The following is a 15011-nucleotide window of genomic DNA, read 5'->3' as shown; positions in this document are numbered from 1 at the left end:
TCCTGGTCCATCTCGTGACGAATGGTACCAGTCCCTTCGAAGGTCTGGCCTTAGATTCGACTTCGACGTCCATTGATGCAGGAAAGTTGGACGGCCGAGTTGCGGATCATTGTTCTGATTTGATTCGTCACTACCGGGCTGCTGGTCTCTCTGGTGAACTTGTCAATACAATTACAGATTTCCTGGCCGAAGCTCTCTTTCACATCCCGTGTGATCGGCTTTCTAATGTTGGTGGAGTTCGTGAGTTGCTTACTGGAATGTTAGTAGACTTATACCCTTTTAATCGTTGATTCTGACAAAATTAGACCGCTGCCGAAGAGTACCACCGAAGCTTTTACCAAAGCAACATTCTTTTCGATACATATACAGGGCGTGCCCGTAAGTGTAATTTGGAAGCTTCTTGATAAACACTACCAGAGTTTAGGACGCGATGGAATATGGACATACTGATCTTTCTTCTTTCTGGAGAGGAGCATCAGGGCAGATACCGCAGTCTAGAAAGTCGCTACTTCGACGAGTAATTGATTTTGACTATCTCAGCACATTGACGAAGGAGGAGCGACATGGTCTACTCTACGCAGGCCATGCTTTTATAAATGCGGAGAATGCATCAAAAGGAGTTCCGCCAGTCTATCCTAATACAGTTGTAGGTATTAACACTCCCCATATTTGATTGAATCTAAATATGATCACATAGATGGTCCATGATGTCCTTCAATCATATACCAACAAGCAAGCGCAACAACATGTGGATGAATTCAAAGAGTTAGACAACGATAGAGGGAGAAGTGTCTTGGCTGACCAGGGGACTGAAGAAATGGAGGAGGTCTTGGAGGGATTCGCCTACTTCTACAAGAAATGGAAATTCACCTCATCAATTGTCTCGCTGAAGAATTGCATCGAGATGAACCAGGTATCTCTTGCCAGAGTCTTGCTCCAATACTACAAAGTGTCAGCAGACGAGGATCTCGGCCATAACTTCAATCTTCTTCACCTCGCGGCAATGCGAAACAGACCGATTTTTGTTCCGATACTGGTGGCTTGTGGTGTTGGCATCAATCAAAAAGGTGGCAATGTCGGCTTCACACCTCTCCATGAAGCGATCAGAGCTGGTAGTTCTGAGACAACCGTCGCTCTACTTGACGCTGGCGCCGACGTAGAGATGTACAGTGACACATTCTCGAACACGGCTCCATTCTCTCCGTTTGAGTTGGCACTTGAGTGTCCTAACCGTAGTTCAAAAACTGTGTCACTGCTGCTGAGCCGTGGTGCGAAATACGGCCATACTACTCAAAGTCAGTATCAGTCCTCAAGCATGCCTTAAATCTAACGGGTCATAGGTCTTGCCAGTCTTGAGACTGCTTGTCGACATCCAGATATCCTCCTGACACTTCTGAACCACGACCCTAGCCTATCTCGACTCGAAACCCGCAAACGAACGCTCCTCCACGCAGCTGTCGCAGCAAACCGACCCAGAAGCGTTCAAATACTTCTAGAAAGAGGTGCCGATGTGAACGTTCGAGACATCGCAGGACGCACGCCGCTGGCCGCTTTGTCTTCCATTAATAAATTAGGGTCGTACGTCTTGAACGCCAACTTCTACGTAGGGCTTCCGGTAAAGCACTTCGATCACGAGATGTGGAATCCAAAGAGCTTTGATGAGACGCAGTCTCTGTTGATTGAATATGGAGGCGAAGAGCCAGATGACTACATCTATACCGTGGGGGAACGAAATATGATGATTGCTGTTGCAAGGTACTTGTACTGCCTCGAGCACTTTGGCACTGGCATGCTAGCCAAGCTTTCTCTCTCCTCCCTTGTCCAAGGTCTCATGGCTGGAAAGGGCGTGTTGGATCCATCTACCATGATCTCGATTATGGCAGAGACTCTCAAAGATCAGAAAGAGTTGGCCATCAACATGCTAGCAAGCGTGCATCTCCTAGCTACGTCAACACAGCACCTACCAGTCGACTCCGAAGTCCTCGGTCAGAAGTTCACTGCCAAATTTAAAGAATATCTCGCAGGTTGGCTCAAATTTGTCAATTGGGATGAAATGATGGACCTTGGCCTTGCTATCGTGCGTTATGCCCAAGATCCCGTTGAGCCTCAAACACCACTACCCGAAGGCATAGACGACGCCACCGTGCAGGAGATATTCCAAGAGATACAACAAGCGAGTCAAAATGGCAAAGTCATGTCTTTCAAAAGTCCCGAATCTCGTCTCGTACTGAGTTGGTTTCTCAACGCCCCAGTCCCAGACGACATCGACGCAGCGCTCAACTGCCTAACCTCGCCCTACGTCCCTGAACTCGCAAAAGGGAGGTCCATCTCAGAGCCAACTCGTCTCGCTTTTGAACAATTAGCAGCTGCTCAAAAAGCGCTGAAGCCGGGAGGAGAATGGGACGGAATAGGAGACTTTGCTTCGAGCTTCAATAACTTTCTAGAGTCGATAGGACCAGCGTCCATAACGGCCCCGCCAACACAGCTTCTACCTTTTCATCATACGGGAAATGAGGATATGACATACCAACCCTCGTTCCTATCAGATCTCAGCCCCCACTCGCTCATCTGGGTCTGTTTACCGACCGAAAGTCGGCTGTCTCGACAAGCGCGGATCTTTACCCCGGTAGCTCTTATAGCTATCTTCTGCCTTCTACTCTTGTGGCGCGTCAGGAACTGGATCAGATGGCTGACGTTCAGCCGCGTCGTATCTGCCATCCTCATCCACTTTATAAGAGACCTCATAGTCGCCTACCCCAGCCTTATACCAGACATCACGCGCTTCGCTCCAATCATCGCCGTCACTGGATGGCTAGCCAAAGGATCAGTCTGGCAAATGCTGCTAGAATGTCACTTGACCTACGGGCTCTTCAAATACATTTTCAGCGAAGACTCAAAGGATGATTTAGTGCTGAACCAAGTTCGGTTTCGCTTGCGGTACGGCTTCCCGGACGCAGAGCCCGTCATCATATCTCATAAGTCGGGAGCAGAGTGGAATTATAATTTCCTGGACCTCTACGAGAGTATGTGGGGTAACTACAGCTTGGCAAACTTTGGAATATATGATTGGGTTCACCGCTGCGACGCCGTGGCCGCGTTGATCGATCAGTGGGCTGCAGAAGAAGAACAGGGACTTGAGACCAGCAAGAAATTCTGGGGTCGGGGATGGTGGTTTTATATCGAGTCTGAGAACCGGTGGAAGAAGTTCGACTTCCTATCTGAAGGGACGCTTCCAGATCGAGGTAAGACGATGAAGGCTTTTGAAGAGATCGAGGTATGTTTCCCGGGGAATTGTGCAGGGTGTTACTGATACGGAACAGAGAATGGTTCATGTAAAGGGTTGCCCGGAACTTTACCAGAATTTTCGGAAACTGTTTCCTGATATTACTACAAGGGACAAGTATCGAGAGCTCGAGGAGTTGCTTAGAGATCATCCAGATATTCTGTATGTTGTGCAGGGCATTTGGATCGATTAGCCTGCAAGTTGCAGGCTGCAACTTGGACGAGTCTACAGCATTTCGCGGAACATCGCAATTTTAGCCCTCTTTCAAGACATCGCATTATTTCCTAAGAAGATTCATTGAAACGGCATACGAAACGAAGAATATTAGGAAGCTATCCAGGAGAAACAGTCTCAGATCTTGCTTTGTGAGAAGCTTTGTCCCATAAGTCTTCAAACAATGAGCCAACACCCAGCTTGTATTCCCATTTCATGTGCTACTTATGACCCCAAGCCCCTTCTCACCACGCATAATACCTCTAGAAGCCACCTTTTATGTAACTATTACCACCGTCACTCGAAGTCCAGATCATCCGTGTTAGATCTTCACCGTGAATGCAAGACCCCCCTGCCACACTCTGAGGACACAGAAGACCACGAATGCTGCGAGCTGAAGGACACCAGCATAGGTCCACGCTGCATGCCAATGGAGCGAAGATCCCTTGTGTTGAAGAACACCGCCGGCACCTGGTCCACCTGGAAGCACACTGAGACCGACAAACAGATAGGCTATGCCCATACGCGCCCCCATTTTTGACTTATCTTCGGTGAGGGCCATGAACAGAAGAGGCGGAAGGGAAACGAATATCCCTGACAAGACGCCAAAGAAAAGAGCAATGCAAATGATCCCACCTGCATTGACGACAGCCAGATTACACAACAGCAAGACTCCCATCAACAAGGACCCTTTGATGCAAATCAGTACAGAACTTTACTAGCCAAAATCGGAAAGGTTTCCACGTACCAGGAAGAACCACGTTAATTGGGCCAACCTTATCAGACAGCCAGTTTGGCATAAGCCGTCCGATTATTGCGCCCGCATTGATAATTACCACAAGGTAAAGTGCCACATTTCCGACAAACCAACCCTGGGCTTGACCGAAGTAAGCAATATAGAAAAAGGTAACTTGGCAGCCAGCATAGCCCAAGAATACCCCAAGAACACAGAGCATGTAACGTCCGTCAAGTACACCAGAAAAGTCTGACTTCTTGCTCGTCGGCGAAGTCTGTGGAGGCAGAGGTTGTTTGCGCTTTTTTGAGATGGCAAGGGGCACCACCAATGTTGCAAGCGCAATGAAACCGATAGTGCGCGTAGTCCATGCGAAGCCAATACGGTCGATAAGCCTGGCAAAGACTACACCGTAAACGATGCAACCTAGAGAGCTCCCTGTGCCTACGACTCCAAGCGCCAAGCCAAGACGAGAGCTGAAGTATGGTTGAGTTACCGCCAGTGCTGGGACAAACAAGCAGGCGCCTCCTATACCAATAACGAAACCTTGTGCCAGCAAGACCTGCCAATACTCCGTGCATAGAGAGAGCATCATGTGTCCAAACACAACCCCAAAAGTGCCAACAGCAAGTAAAAGCTTGAGGTAGCCTTTGTCGTATATAGCACCCACAACAGCACCCAAAAGGAAAACTATCAATGACTGAATTGAGCCAATCCACGAAATGTTAAAAGGGGTTTGAGTGAAGAGTGTGCCACGCTCGTAGTATGCTTGGTAGACGCCAAATGTAACAATAATGCCTGTTCTTAGCCATTAGTTTTGGGTTCGACATATTAAAAGGGAGTGCTAGAGGGTAGAAGAAAGATAGGTGCAGTTCCCCAAGTGTTGAATACCATACACCAACTCCCAACAACCTGTAGCCATGCTTCTGCGCCACCGTCTGGGGGAGGTACAACTCCTCTGTTTTGCCACTCTGTATCCGGCGTAGGACTTTCTGCCTTGACATCCTCAACTGGGGCTGTGCTGTAGGGAGCTTGTTTTTCAGTATCGGTGGTTGTGTCTATTTCAGATAAGAAGTCTATCTCTCGTTCATAATTCGGCAGGTGTGGCGTACCGCTAACAGCCATAGTCATGCTTCGCAGGCGAAAGTTCAAGTGAAGGGGATGTGGGTGCCACCATAAAAAGAGTTGATCAATTGGCTTGAAGGGCTTCTGAGGCGGGATGAAAAACAAAGTGGTGGCTTTTGAGAGGCGTATTCAATGGTGTTTTGGAATGATTTAGTGTTGATGCCCCGATTTTGTTGCTTTTGTTGGCTAGTTGGTAGTCTCAGCTTGCGCACACGGACTATTTATTCCGCTTTGGGCTGGACATAGACTTGAGTACGGCATATCCTAAACGACATGCATCAATGCCGAGACCGTTCGGAGAGTACAGGCAATTGCGACTGGCAAGGCTCGCCTTAGATGAGAAAATGCAGTCCATTTCTCCAGCATCAGACACCGTCAGACCCCATTCTCGACAATGTCTCATTTTGAAGAAACTGTTGTTCATCACGTGCGGCCGATAGGGTGGCAGAATGATCCGGATCAAGAGATTTGGATACTCTCAGATCTTGAGTATATGATGCCACAGGTCTTCTTAAAATTTTCTTTTCTGTACAAAATAGGAGAGGGAGTTGACGAAATCGCGGTGATCGATGGGCTCAAGGAGAGTTTGGCACTAACATTAAGCCAATATCGTCCCTTGACCGGAGTGTTCAAGAAAGATGACGGAGAAGTGAAGATCTTCAGAAATCGAGGCGATACAGTCTCCTTCGTGGTCAAACGATTATACCAGAATGAGAAATCGGTATCTCTCGCTGACCTCGAAGCAGCCGGATTTCCACCGTTGCAAGTCGACAGACAAGTTGCACTCGAAAACATGGGCGACGCCAGTATTGACTCCATGATAAAGAACAACCGAATACAAACCGAGCTTCAAGCCACTTGGCTTCAAGACGGAATAATCCTGACGATTGGTTATCACCACTACTGCACGGACGGCGCGGGATTTTCAAAGTTCGTGCAGCAATGGGCAAGAAATTCCCTAGCTCTTAGCAAAAACACCAAGCCTGAACCGCCAGCATGGGACTATGTGAATCTCGATCGTGGACGTCTCAACGGAAAGTTCGTTCCACCAGAGAAACGCATAATTCCACAACCACCGAATCTCTCCCCTACCCTAGTCACTGTGCCCTTTGCACAGGCTCCACCACAACGTCCTGTAATACTACACTTCCATAAATCAAGCACCGACTTGCTTAAGAGGATAGCATCTTCTTCTGGAGGAACTTTCGTTCAGATATCGTCGTACGATGCTATTACAGCTCTACTGTGGCGAGCATATACTCGTGCTAGACTTACAATCTATGATCTTATCCCTGACGAGTCCACCATGCTCGGACAAGTTGTGGACTTGCGTTCTCGATTCGATCCTCCTCTGGACTCCCAACTCCAAGCCAATGCGACATTGGGTGTGGTGACACCAGGCGTTTCCATCCACGATGTTGTCGCCGACGGAAAGTTGGGCTTTCTGGCCTCTCTTGTCCGGCAAGCGCACATCGGCGCGACTGAAGAGGTAGCTCTAGAACGATCGAACATGGTTGCAATGCTCCAAGACAAAACTATGGCAGCTTGGAGTGGTGAGAGGGTGCCTAGGTTTGGAGTGGCGATGAGTGATATGAGAAGTAGCAAGTTCTATGAAGCTGATTTTGGATTTGGGCCGCCGGTTGCGGTACGCAATGTTCATCAACCTGGATATCCATGTGTCATACAAAAGCTCGCTCCTCAGTCTGACCAGGAAACGATGTTGGAAGTTCAGATTCCTGTGGATGTGTCATGTTTCGAATGTTTCATTCAGGATCCGGAGTTGTTACTGTATGCTGAAATCGTCAGTGGATGAATCAGCTGGTATCATGCGACATGGGAGAAATCTTTGCTGGGAAAGTTTGATCTTTTCTTTCACGTTCTATAGGTAGTTTCAAATCAAGCTTATTGATTCTCAGACTGTGCCCTTGTAGTAAACTAAGTCTAATACCCCAATGGCTCGATAAACAGCTCACCGGATGGTGACCTCTAGTCGAATTGTCAAAAGTCGCAAAGTCAAACTCCAACCTACATAAATTACTCTCCGATAAGTCATCTCCGACCCTGCTTCAAGCTTGATGCAGTTTTGAGACCACATTCAGTCTCTTGGGTGAGCTTTTGCGCCTGTTCCGTTCTGCACGCTTTATTGTTTTGATGTTGAATGGACATCAAGCTGCATGTCAAACCTACTCCATGCTTGGTTCGGTGTTATTCGACCTGCATGGAAAATGGCACGCTGTCTCCTTGTCTAGAACACCATGTAAGGTGGCATGCGTCTCGAACCATAATTTAAGTATAAGCGGACGGACGCACCAACGCGGCCCTCGGGTTGATCATGGCCTATTTGCAGAATACGGTGCATGAGCCAAAACCATTTAATATTGGTCGGCAGACATCCTTTCCAATAGAAACAGGGAACCTCCTATCCTCTGGAAGGAATCTGTTGTGCGACTACTATCTACCCTCACTGGGATGTCGAGACAATTATTTTCCCAATTCTTCGCGGCAGCATCAAATTCAATGCAGGAATGATCCATCGAAGCGGGTATAATGAGAGAGAATCTCTTTTGGGGAAAAATAAGCCGAATGCCACGCGAGACCCCAACTCACGCCCACCATCCTCACTTTATCTCTTTTCTTCTGAAGTCACTGTATTCCTCAACCTCTCTGTCTCTCCCTCTGCACGAAGCATCGCAATACTGAATTGCCATGTCGTACATCAACACCACCAATCTTATTCCCATTCCGCTAGAAATAGACAATAATCACAAGGACTACTCTATTGCTATTGCAATCATCGTCCTTGGTATTGTGGCATCCCTGGTGGTGTTCGTTCGACTGGCCTACAGGTACTCAACAAAACGCCTTGGCATCGATGATTATGCGATGATTCCGGCAGTGGTTAGTGGAATACTCGAAGTCATAGTATTAAAAGCTGATCTTTACTTAGATGTTCTACATAGCATGGACAGCCATGGCTGCATATTTCAATCTACACTCTGGAATCGGAAAGCCGATAGAAGAGATCACATACGGAGAGTTCATCATATTCTTCAAAGGTATCTTTGTTGCTGCTTGGATGTATCCACTCATGTCAGCATCGATAAGAGTATCGATTCTCCTATTTTATCGACGTATCTTCGCGAAAGGGTACCTATTCTACTCCTCAACCATCTGGATATTGCTTGCTCTACAAGGCGCCTATGTTATTGCTTTTGAGATCATCCCTGGATTCTCGTGCCATCCAATTGCCGACGCTTGGGATCCGGTCAATCGTATCACAAACTGTTCCGACCTCTACATCAACGCAACAGAAGCGCTGTACAGCACAAGCTTAGCTTTTGATGTGATCCTACTCATATTCCCCATCTATGCAATCTCTAGACTTCAAATGCCTCTCAAGAAACGCCTTGGGGTCTTTGTCATTTTCATCCTTGGTGCCGCGTAAGTCTTTTCTCGCCTCTCCTACGGAGGTACCGATCCTGGATTGGAAACATCAAGGCGCCAGCCAAGCTGAAAGATCCAAACAGTGCGGGCATTGTAGCGGCCTACAAACTCAGAATATTCGTCTACGAGACGACTCATTGGGAGCCAACTGACCCTAGCTGTGAGTAACAGAAGTATCCTAATATTCTCGTGTCCGGTACTAACTCACCACCAGGGTGGAACTTCGAAGCTGCTGCATACAATCTCCCTCAATACAACGACTACGGGAAAACGTTTTGGATTCCGTCTCAAGTCGAACCGACAGTTGCTATGATTGGTACATCTTTACCGGCTCTGTTGCAATTATATGCATCGGCTTCGCTTCAATTTTCCAAGATATGTAGCCATCACGACAGGAAGAGGGTCCAGCAGTGGTGGCTAAAGTGTATCCGGCAAAGACAGTCTGAGATATAGAGTTGGGGCTTCATCGTCAGGCAAACTTCAAGAAAATGGCATCTCTGAGACTGAACTTCGTCAAATTCCAAGTCAGCCGAGCAGCATACGCTCTAGCGGTGCAGTATGACTTCTTCGCCTGTAGATTTCAACAAGCAACCTGTCGCATAGCTTGTTCGCAGCTGTGGGGAGAACAAATACCTCAAAGCAGTTTTGTGGCATTCGGTGGCACTTAGTTTCACTTCATTGCAAAGTTTGCGGCTTCCTAGTCCCGTAACTTGAGTGTCAAACCGAAGGGAGCGATTTACTCCAAGATATTTCTCTCTAGACTTGCTACATGTGATCTATGAATACGATTCTCGAATAATCTGATTATTTTAACCGTTATGAGGCTAGGTAGCATGAAATAAGGAGCCTGTGGCTTTGTCTCCAAGTTGAAAGAGCCGAACCTTTGAAAGGGCAAGAAGATATTCTTCAAAACATCGTTGGTGAAGGGATTTAGTTTAAAAGTACACTTGCAAAACATTTGTAGCTCTTTGCGCAAGACCAGAGAAGTAGAAGAAGCGATTCTGCGCACAATCTTCTCCTAAGTGCGCAAAGTGTCTTGATCAGGCGGGTACAAAGGAAAGCTTGCAACCATTTTTATTTGACGGGCCAACCCTCATGACAGCTGTATATGGCTCATCGTCTCTAGGTTCAATTGCCTTGAAGTTCTGCAAGATCCGGAAAATGGTGTAGCTGCACTCAGTGTCCACCATAACATGAGCGGGACAAATTCTGGGTCCCCCGCCGAAAGGAACGAAGTTCCATAAGGGCCTGACTTCTGCCCATCGTTCTGGACGGAATATCTCAGCATCAGAACCCCAGAAATCCGGGTCACGATGCATGAGATATCGGTTACAATGCACGATATCTCCTTTTGCGCAGAAAATGGGTGCTTTGCCATGTGTGCCACCGCCTGTAGGGAGGCTGGTATTTTTGACGCAAGCTCGAACCGTCTGCAGGCTGACAGGATACAGACGATGACCTGAGAGAAGGCTGTCAGGCTCCAGTACATAGCGATGTTCAATCTGAAGGACAAAGGTAATGCTTACTTTCGTTGATGATCCATCGCAGGTAATCGATTGATCGCAAGCCTTCAAATGTCAAGAGCTTATCTCCGTATTTGAGAATTTCTTTCCGTAGCTTCTGGACAACTTCGGGATGTCGTGCGAGAGCAAATAAGGTGTTACTCATGAGAATAGATGTCGTCTCATTAGACGGGATCCAAACAGCAGTCAACTGCGTCCGCAGCTCGAGCTTATCAGGCACTTGACGGGCAATCGTCCAGAGGAAGTCGTTCCGAGCCTCTCCGCTTGCGTAAGTCGCTTGCATCCCGTTCTTCTCATCTTCCAGTTGCTTGTAAGCTTTTTCGATGTAGGTATCGAGGAATACATGGATCCGCTTGCAAGCAGCAAGCCATTCAGGATCACGGTGGAGAAATAAGAAAGAGCTGAGTTGTAATCGGAGGCGCAATCCCGCCATAACAGCAATCATATCTCTGAATGGCCATTGGTTTTCCGGTTTGTCAAGAGAGTTGACTGTCTCTCCAAATAGAAAGTCTGTGGATGTGTCAAGAAACTTAACGGCCCAGTCAGCGCACGGTTTCCAAAAAGTAGTAATTATTTCCAAATACCCATCTCTGGAACAATGGCTGCATATCAATGACTGATCCATCCTTTGGGATCTTATCTAGCAATCGATCGACATGTTGACTCAGCCGCTGCAGATTGGAGTAACCAGCACGGTCAAAATATGGTTTGACTAGATCTCGCGAAGCTTGCCACTTCGCGCCGTCAGACGAACTGACACCACGACCCGGAAATGGAGTTATGGCTCCATTTCCTACTCGGATTGGCTCAACTGCAAAACAATCTCCATGAGAAGTGGACACGGCCTTCATGTTCTCAGATTCCGAGCTGTAGATCATCCGGTTCCCGAGAAAGTTGGCTCTCCAAACCTTGGCCCCACTAGCAGAGTATGTTTCTTTCTGGAACTCGAGGAAGCGATTCTCTTTGATTGCTTTGACCATGTCATAAACATAATCAAGGCCGAGGATTCTGTCCCAGCTTGGATAATGTTTGAACGGTGAACACCCAAACTGCACACGCATTCGCTCGTATTGGTGATATTTGAAGCAGGCATGGCCAATCCAGACAATAAGAGTCAGCGCAAAAATGGGAAGACCAGAAAAGAGAAGGGAGGTAGTAAAGATCATTGCGCCAGGAAAGTATGACAATTATTGTTGTGCGATTTATCGAATTCCTCAGCAAACGACACTCACCAGACAGCTCTCCGCAATATCAATATCACCGAGAAGAACAAATCATATAACCATACCTGCTTCTCCGAGACCTTCTTCGCTCTTTTATTTCCTTTTATGGAATGAAAAAGCCGTCGCTTAACCGACCTTGCATTGAAGTACTTCTCGCTTATGCAAGACATTTCACAGAAGCTGTAAACTTAGAGTCGATCGACTTTTGTATAGACATTCCCAAGTTTCTGCCTCTTGAATGCTAGTTTTCTAAGTAAGCTTGCTTTCACTGATAGCCAAAACTTCGGATGTTGCTCTCTAATCTTGGCGTCATTGTTTGTACGTTGCTAGTCGTGGTACTCTGGCTTTATCGTCATCTTCTCCCTAAGCCTATTCCCGGAATACCATATAATGAGAGAAGTGTAAAACGGATGCTCGGAGATCTTCCCGATGTGAGCTCCAAGTTTTCGTCTCGTGGTCTTTTCCATAAGCTGACGAGAAATGAAGGCTTTCAAATGGCGACAAGAGACAGGCGAGATGTGGAGCTATATCCGAAATCAAGCTCTGGAGCTGAATTCGCCTATATTTCAGATGTTCATGAGAAGCCCGATCGGAAAGCCGTGAGTAATTCTGGCAGATTTCCGTGAAGCTCAAGACATCCAAATGTATCGGCAAAGCGAATTCGATCGCTCGGCCTTTTTGAGTGATATCTTTGGTCCTCTGTTACCAGGAAATCACGTTTGGGTATGTTCCGATTTACTTTCTATGTCTTCATTGAAACTGCGCTCTATTTGATTGCATCTGTTAATATTTTAACTCTCTTCAGATGCCTAGCAATGATGAATTTCGATCACATCGCAACCTAATTAAAGACACAATGTCTCCACCATTCCTTCGAAATGTAGTTGCTCCTGCTATCCATTCAGCGATTGAAGACCTGCTCGAGCTTTGGCAGCAGAAATTACGCTTAGCCCAGGGGAGGCCATTTCAAGCGGACCATGACCTCATCAGGGGTGTTGTTGATGTTATTATGTTAGCCACTTTGGGTGTCCAGACCGGCCTCAGCAAGTCACAGTCAGAACTACTTTCGGAAACAGAGAAGCTCGATCTATCTACAGATATCAACGTACCTCCAGTATTTCCAGCTGCTACCGAGTCTCGTGCTTATACGGCCATCAGAACTCTAGTCGACAGTATCCAAATTGGAATGACTTCGCCAGCACCAAGGATGCACATGAATTTCGCACTGAAATTCTACCCATCCTTGGCTGCCGCCAGAAAATATACAGATCAGATGATGACAGGGGTGCTGCACACTGCATGGCAAAAAGCTTCTCGGAGTGGCCAAGATGATCAAGTTACTTCCGCCGTGGACCTGCTAATACGACGTGAAGTACAGTTGGCGGAGAAATAGAATCGTAAGGCCGAGTACGATACTCGAGTGATCCGAGACGAGCTCTTTGGATTCTACCTCGCCGGTCACGAGACAACTTCAACAACTCTTTGCTGGGCTGTGAAGCACCTTATTGTGTACCAGGAGGTGCAGGAAAAGCTATTCTCAGCTTTGAAGTCGGTGCACAAGCGAGCGGTGGAAGAGGACCGTCTTCCTACAGCGCATGAGATTGTCGACGCTGAAGTCCCGTATCTGGATGCTTTCATTGAGGAAAATCATCGATTGGGTACCGCTATACCAACTGTCATCAGACGAGCTACAAGAGACGCTGTGGTGCTTGGCCATGTGATACCCAAAGGAACTGATGTTTTCATGATAATGAATGGGCCAAGCTTCCAAAGTCCAGCTCTTGGAATAGCGGAAGACAAGCGCAGCGCTACCAGCAGGGACTCCAAGGACCGGTATGGTGTCTGGAATGATGAAAATGTTGGAAAGTTCCTGCCAGAACGCTTTCTCGCCGAAGACGAGAAGGGGATAACCAAATTCAATCCTTTTGCAGGGCCAGTGCTTCCGTACGGAGTAGGACTTCGTAGTTGCTTTGGTAAGCATTCCAACTCACATCCGCTCAGACCCAGCGCCAATTATTATCGGTTTGTGCAGGACTAACTTGTCCACTGTAGGGATTAAACTCGGCATTTTGGAATTGAGGGTAATCATCACGATGATCGTTTGGACTTTTGTATTGCAAAAGACGCCACCCGCTTTATCGTCATTGAAAGGGGTTGACGTAAACACTCACAGAGCGCAACAAACATACATTCGGCTGAAGAATAGATAATAGTTGAATAATAAAAATTTAAGTGTAACAACATCAGTAAAAAAATATTCGTGTCGAGGGCATGTCAACGGTGCGGATCGCATGTCAATGGCGCGTACGGTACAGTCTGGGCGAGTCCATCTATTCAGCACCGAGCCAATCAGACGTTTGGCGTTTAACGTCGAGCCAATTAGAGTGTATGTCAAGCCAATCAAATACTTAGCGGTCAACCTTAAAATTCGCGACTGCGTGGAGCTAGTTGGCTGCGCCAAAAGTCATCTTCTATATAAGTGCTGGAAGCTCTGGCGTTGATTCAGGGCTCTGATTCTAGGTCAAAGTGAGGATCTTCGAGGTTGTTGAGGCTCTTCGCTTAGCAGCGCAGCCACTGCCGCAGAGCCTCAACTTTCTGACCAATCGACCGACCGACCGACTGACTGACTGACTTGCGACCGGCTCCGCCCTCAAAAGCCGGGCAATTAAAACTGTGCGATAATATTAAATTATTCAGACTTTTAGAGGCCAATTATCCTAGGGGGACGCCCTCCTGGACCCCCCGTTCAGGCTTTTATTATTATTTTCTAAATTTTGGCGGTAGTGATGCACTGCATTTAATGTGGTGCCTGAGGCAGTCGCATCGGCCGCACCTCAGGTTCAGTGCGATTCAGCGATTCAAATTAATTAATAAACAACTACTACATTAAATGATTTAAACTTCGATAAATTAATGCTATTAATTGAGACATGTTATAATAGTTTGATCGCATTAAATTCGAAGCAGTACTTATTATAATGCGGACGAGCATGCCGGGAGACTGAGATTCAGGAATTTTAGTGTTCTTAAGGATGTGCTGCAAGCTTTCACCGCCTTTGGGTAATCCTCGGCAACTCTCAAAATGCGAATTATTATTCGGGCAGAATCGTGGCTTTTTTCACGTCCCTAACATTTCCACGTGATCAAAGTAACATGACCTAGGATAAACAGACGCGGCGCTAGGCAATAATTAAATTATTTATTTAAAAAAAAGCAAATTTAGCTCTGAGAATCTGCTAATATTTTATTAATTAGCGTATTACGCGTACGGTCGCTTGTCTGGAGCCTTTGGGTACCTGGTTCGCTTCACGCTGCCAAATGCGGCAAAAAATGACCGGCAGCCTTCACGTCAAAGCCGGTCCGTCACTGTTGGTAACTGGGGTTGGATCCCGAATCTCGGAGTTCCATTCGGTCGTAATTCTGACCAATCTCCGTGCTATTGGTAATAGTTTGAGATCCCCAAAGGT

The 15011-nt window shown here is 47.0% G+C and overlaps 6 protein-coding genes across 6 annotated transcripts; 4 read left to right on the top strand and 2 right to left on the bottom strand.

Moving 5' to 3' along the window:
* The first annotated feature begins 107 nt into the window (after window positions 1-107).
* On the top strand, window positions 108-3578 carry LY89DRAFT_318256 (uncharacterized protein). Its single transcript, XM_018206688.1, has 5 exons — window positions 108-259; window positions 306-646; window positions 698-1295; window positions 1341-3274; window positions 3321-3578. Exons 2-5 carry the CDS (start codon window positions 431-433, stop codon window positions 3474-3476), a joined length of 2904 nt encoding a protein of 967 aa, XP_018063379.1. The 5' UTR covers window positions 108-259; window positions 306-430; the 3' UTR covers window positions 3477-3578.
* A 189-nt stretch (window positions 3579-3767) lies between these two features.
* Window positions 3768-5354, bottom strand: LY89DRAFT_658084 (MFS general substrate transporter; the record flags this gene model as incomplete). The annotated part of the gene is made up of 3 exons (XM_018212458.1): window positions 3768-4186; window positions 4245-5027; window positions 5126-5354. The coding sequence occupies 3 exons, from the start codon at window positions 5352-5354 to the stop codon at window positions 3819-3821; spliced, it is 1380 nt and encodes a 459-aa protein (XP_018063378.1). The 3' UTR covers window positions 3768-3818.
* Window positions 5355-5748: 394 nt separating this feature from the next.
* Window positions 5749-7167, top strand: LY89DRAFT_788437 (uncharacterized protein; the record flags this gene model as incomplete). Its single annotated transcript, XM_018223165.1, has 1 exon — window positions 5749-7167. One exon carries the CDS (start codon window positions 5749-5751, stop codon window positions 7165-7167), a length of 1419 nt encoding a protein of 472 aa, XP_018063377.1.
* An 893-nt stretch (window positions 7168-8060) lies between these two features.
* Window positions 8061-9251, top strand: LY89DRAFT_741320 (uncharacterized protein; the record flags this gene model as incomplete). The annotated part of the gene is made up of 4 exons (XM_018220692.1): window positions 8061-8252; window positions 8302-8795; window positions 8882-8958; window positions 9013-9251. 4 exons carry the CDS (start codon window positions 8061-8063, stop codon window positions 9249-9251), a joined length of 1002 nt encoding a protein of 333 aa, XP_018063376.1.
* Window positions 9252-9838: 587 nt separating this feature from the next.
* LY89DRAFT_598735 (cytochrome P450) lies at window positions 9839-11487 on the bottom strand (the record flags this gene model as incomplete). Its single annotated transcript, XM_018210056.1, has 3 exons — window positions 9839-10257; window positions 10325-10850; window positions 10906-11487. The coding sequence occupies 3 exons, from the start codon at window positions 11485-11487 to the stop codon at window positions 9839-9841; spliced, it is 1527 nt and encodes a 508-aa protein (XP_018063375.1).
* Window positions 11488-11831: 344 nt separating this feature from the next.
* On the top strand, window positions 11832-13754 carry LY89DRAFT_763533 (cytochrome P450; the record flags this gene model as incomplete). Its single annotated transcript, XM_018221600.1, has 6 exons — window positions 11832-11975; window positions 12031-12143; window positions 12201-12267; window positions 12350-12911; window positions 12966-13517; window positions 13597-13754. The coding sequence occupies 6 exons, from the start codon at window positions 11832-11834 to the stop codon at window positions 13752-13754; spliced, it is 1596 nt and encodes a 531-aa protein (XP_018063374.1).
* Window positions 13755-15011: the final 1257 nt, after the last annotated feature.

Source organism: Mollisia scopiformis, assembly GCF_001500285.1.
Source record: "Mollisia scopiformis unplaced genomic scaffold LY89scaffold_30, whole genome shotgun sequence".
Classification (NCBI taxonomy): domain Eukaryota; kingdom Fungi; phylum Ascomycota; class Leotiomycetes; order Helotiales; family Mollisiaceae; genus Mollisia; species Mollisia scopiformis.
Note: the sequence above shows the minus strand (reverse complement) of the source record. Positions and strands in the feature narration are given on the sequence as shown.

Excerpts from the sequence above, each read along its gene's own strand:
- LY89DRAFT_318256 (XM_018206688.1), top strand. The coding sequence starts at position 431 with ATGGAATATGGACATACTGATCTTTCTTCTTTCTGGAGAGGAGCATCA. Across the intron at positions 647-697 it reads CAGTCTATCCTAATACAGTT|ATGGTCCATGATGTCCTTCA; the intron begins GTAGGTATTAAC and ends ATGATCACATAG. Across the intron at positions 3,275-3,320 it reads AGGCTTTTGAAGAGATCGAG|AGAATGGTTCATGTAAAGGG; the intron begins GTATGTTTCCCG and ends GATACGGAACAG.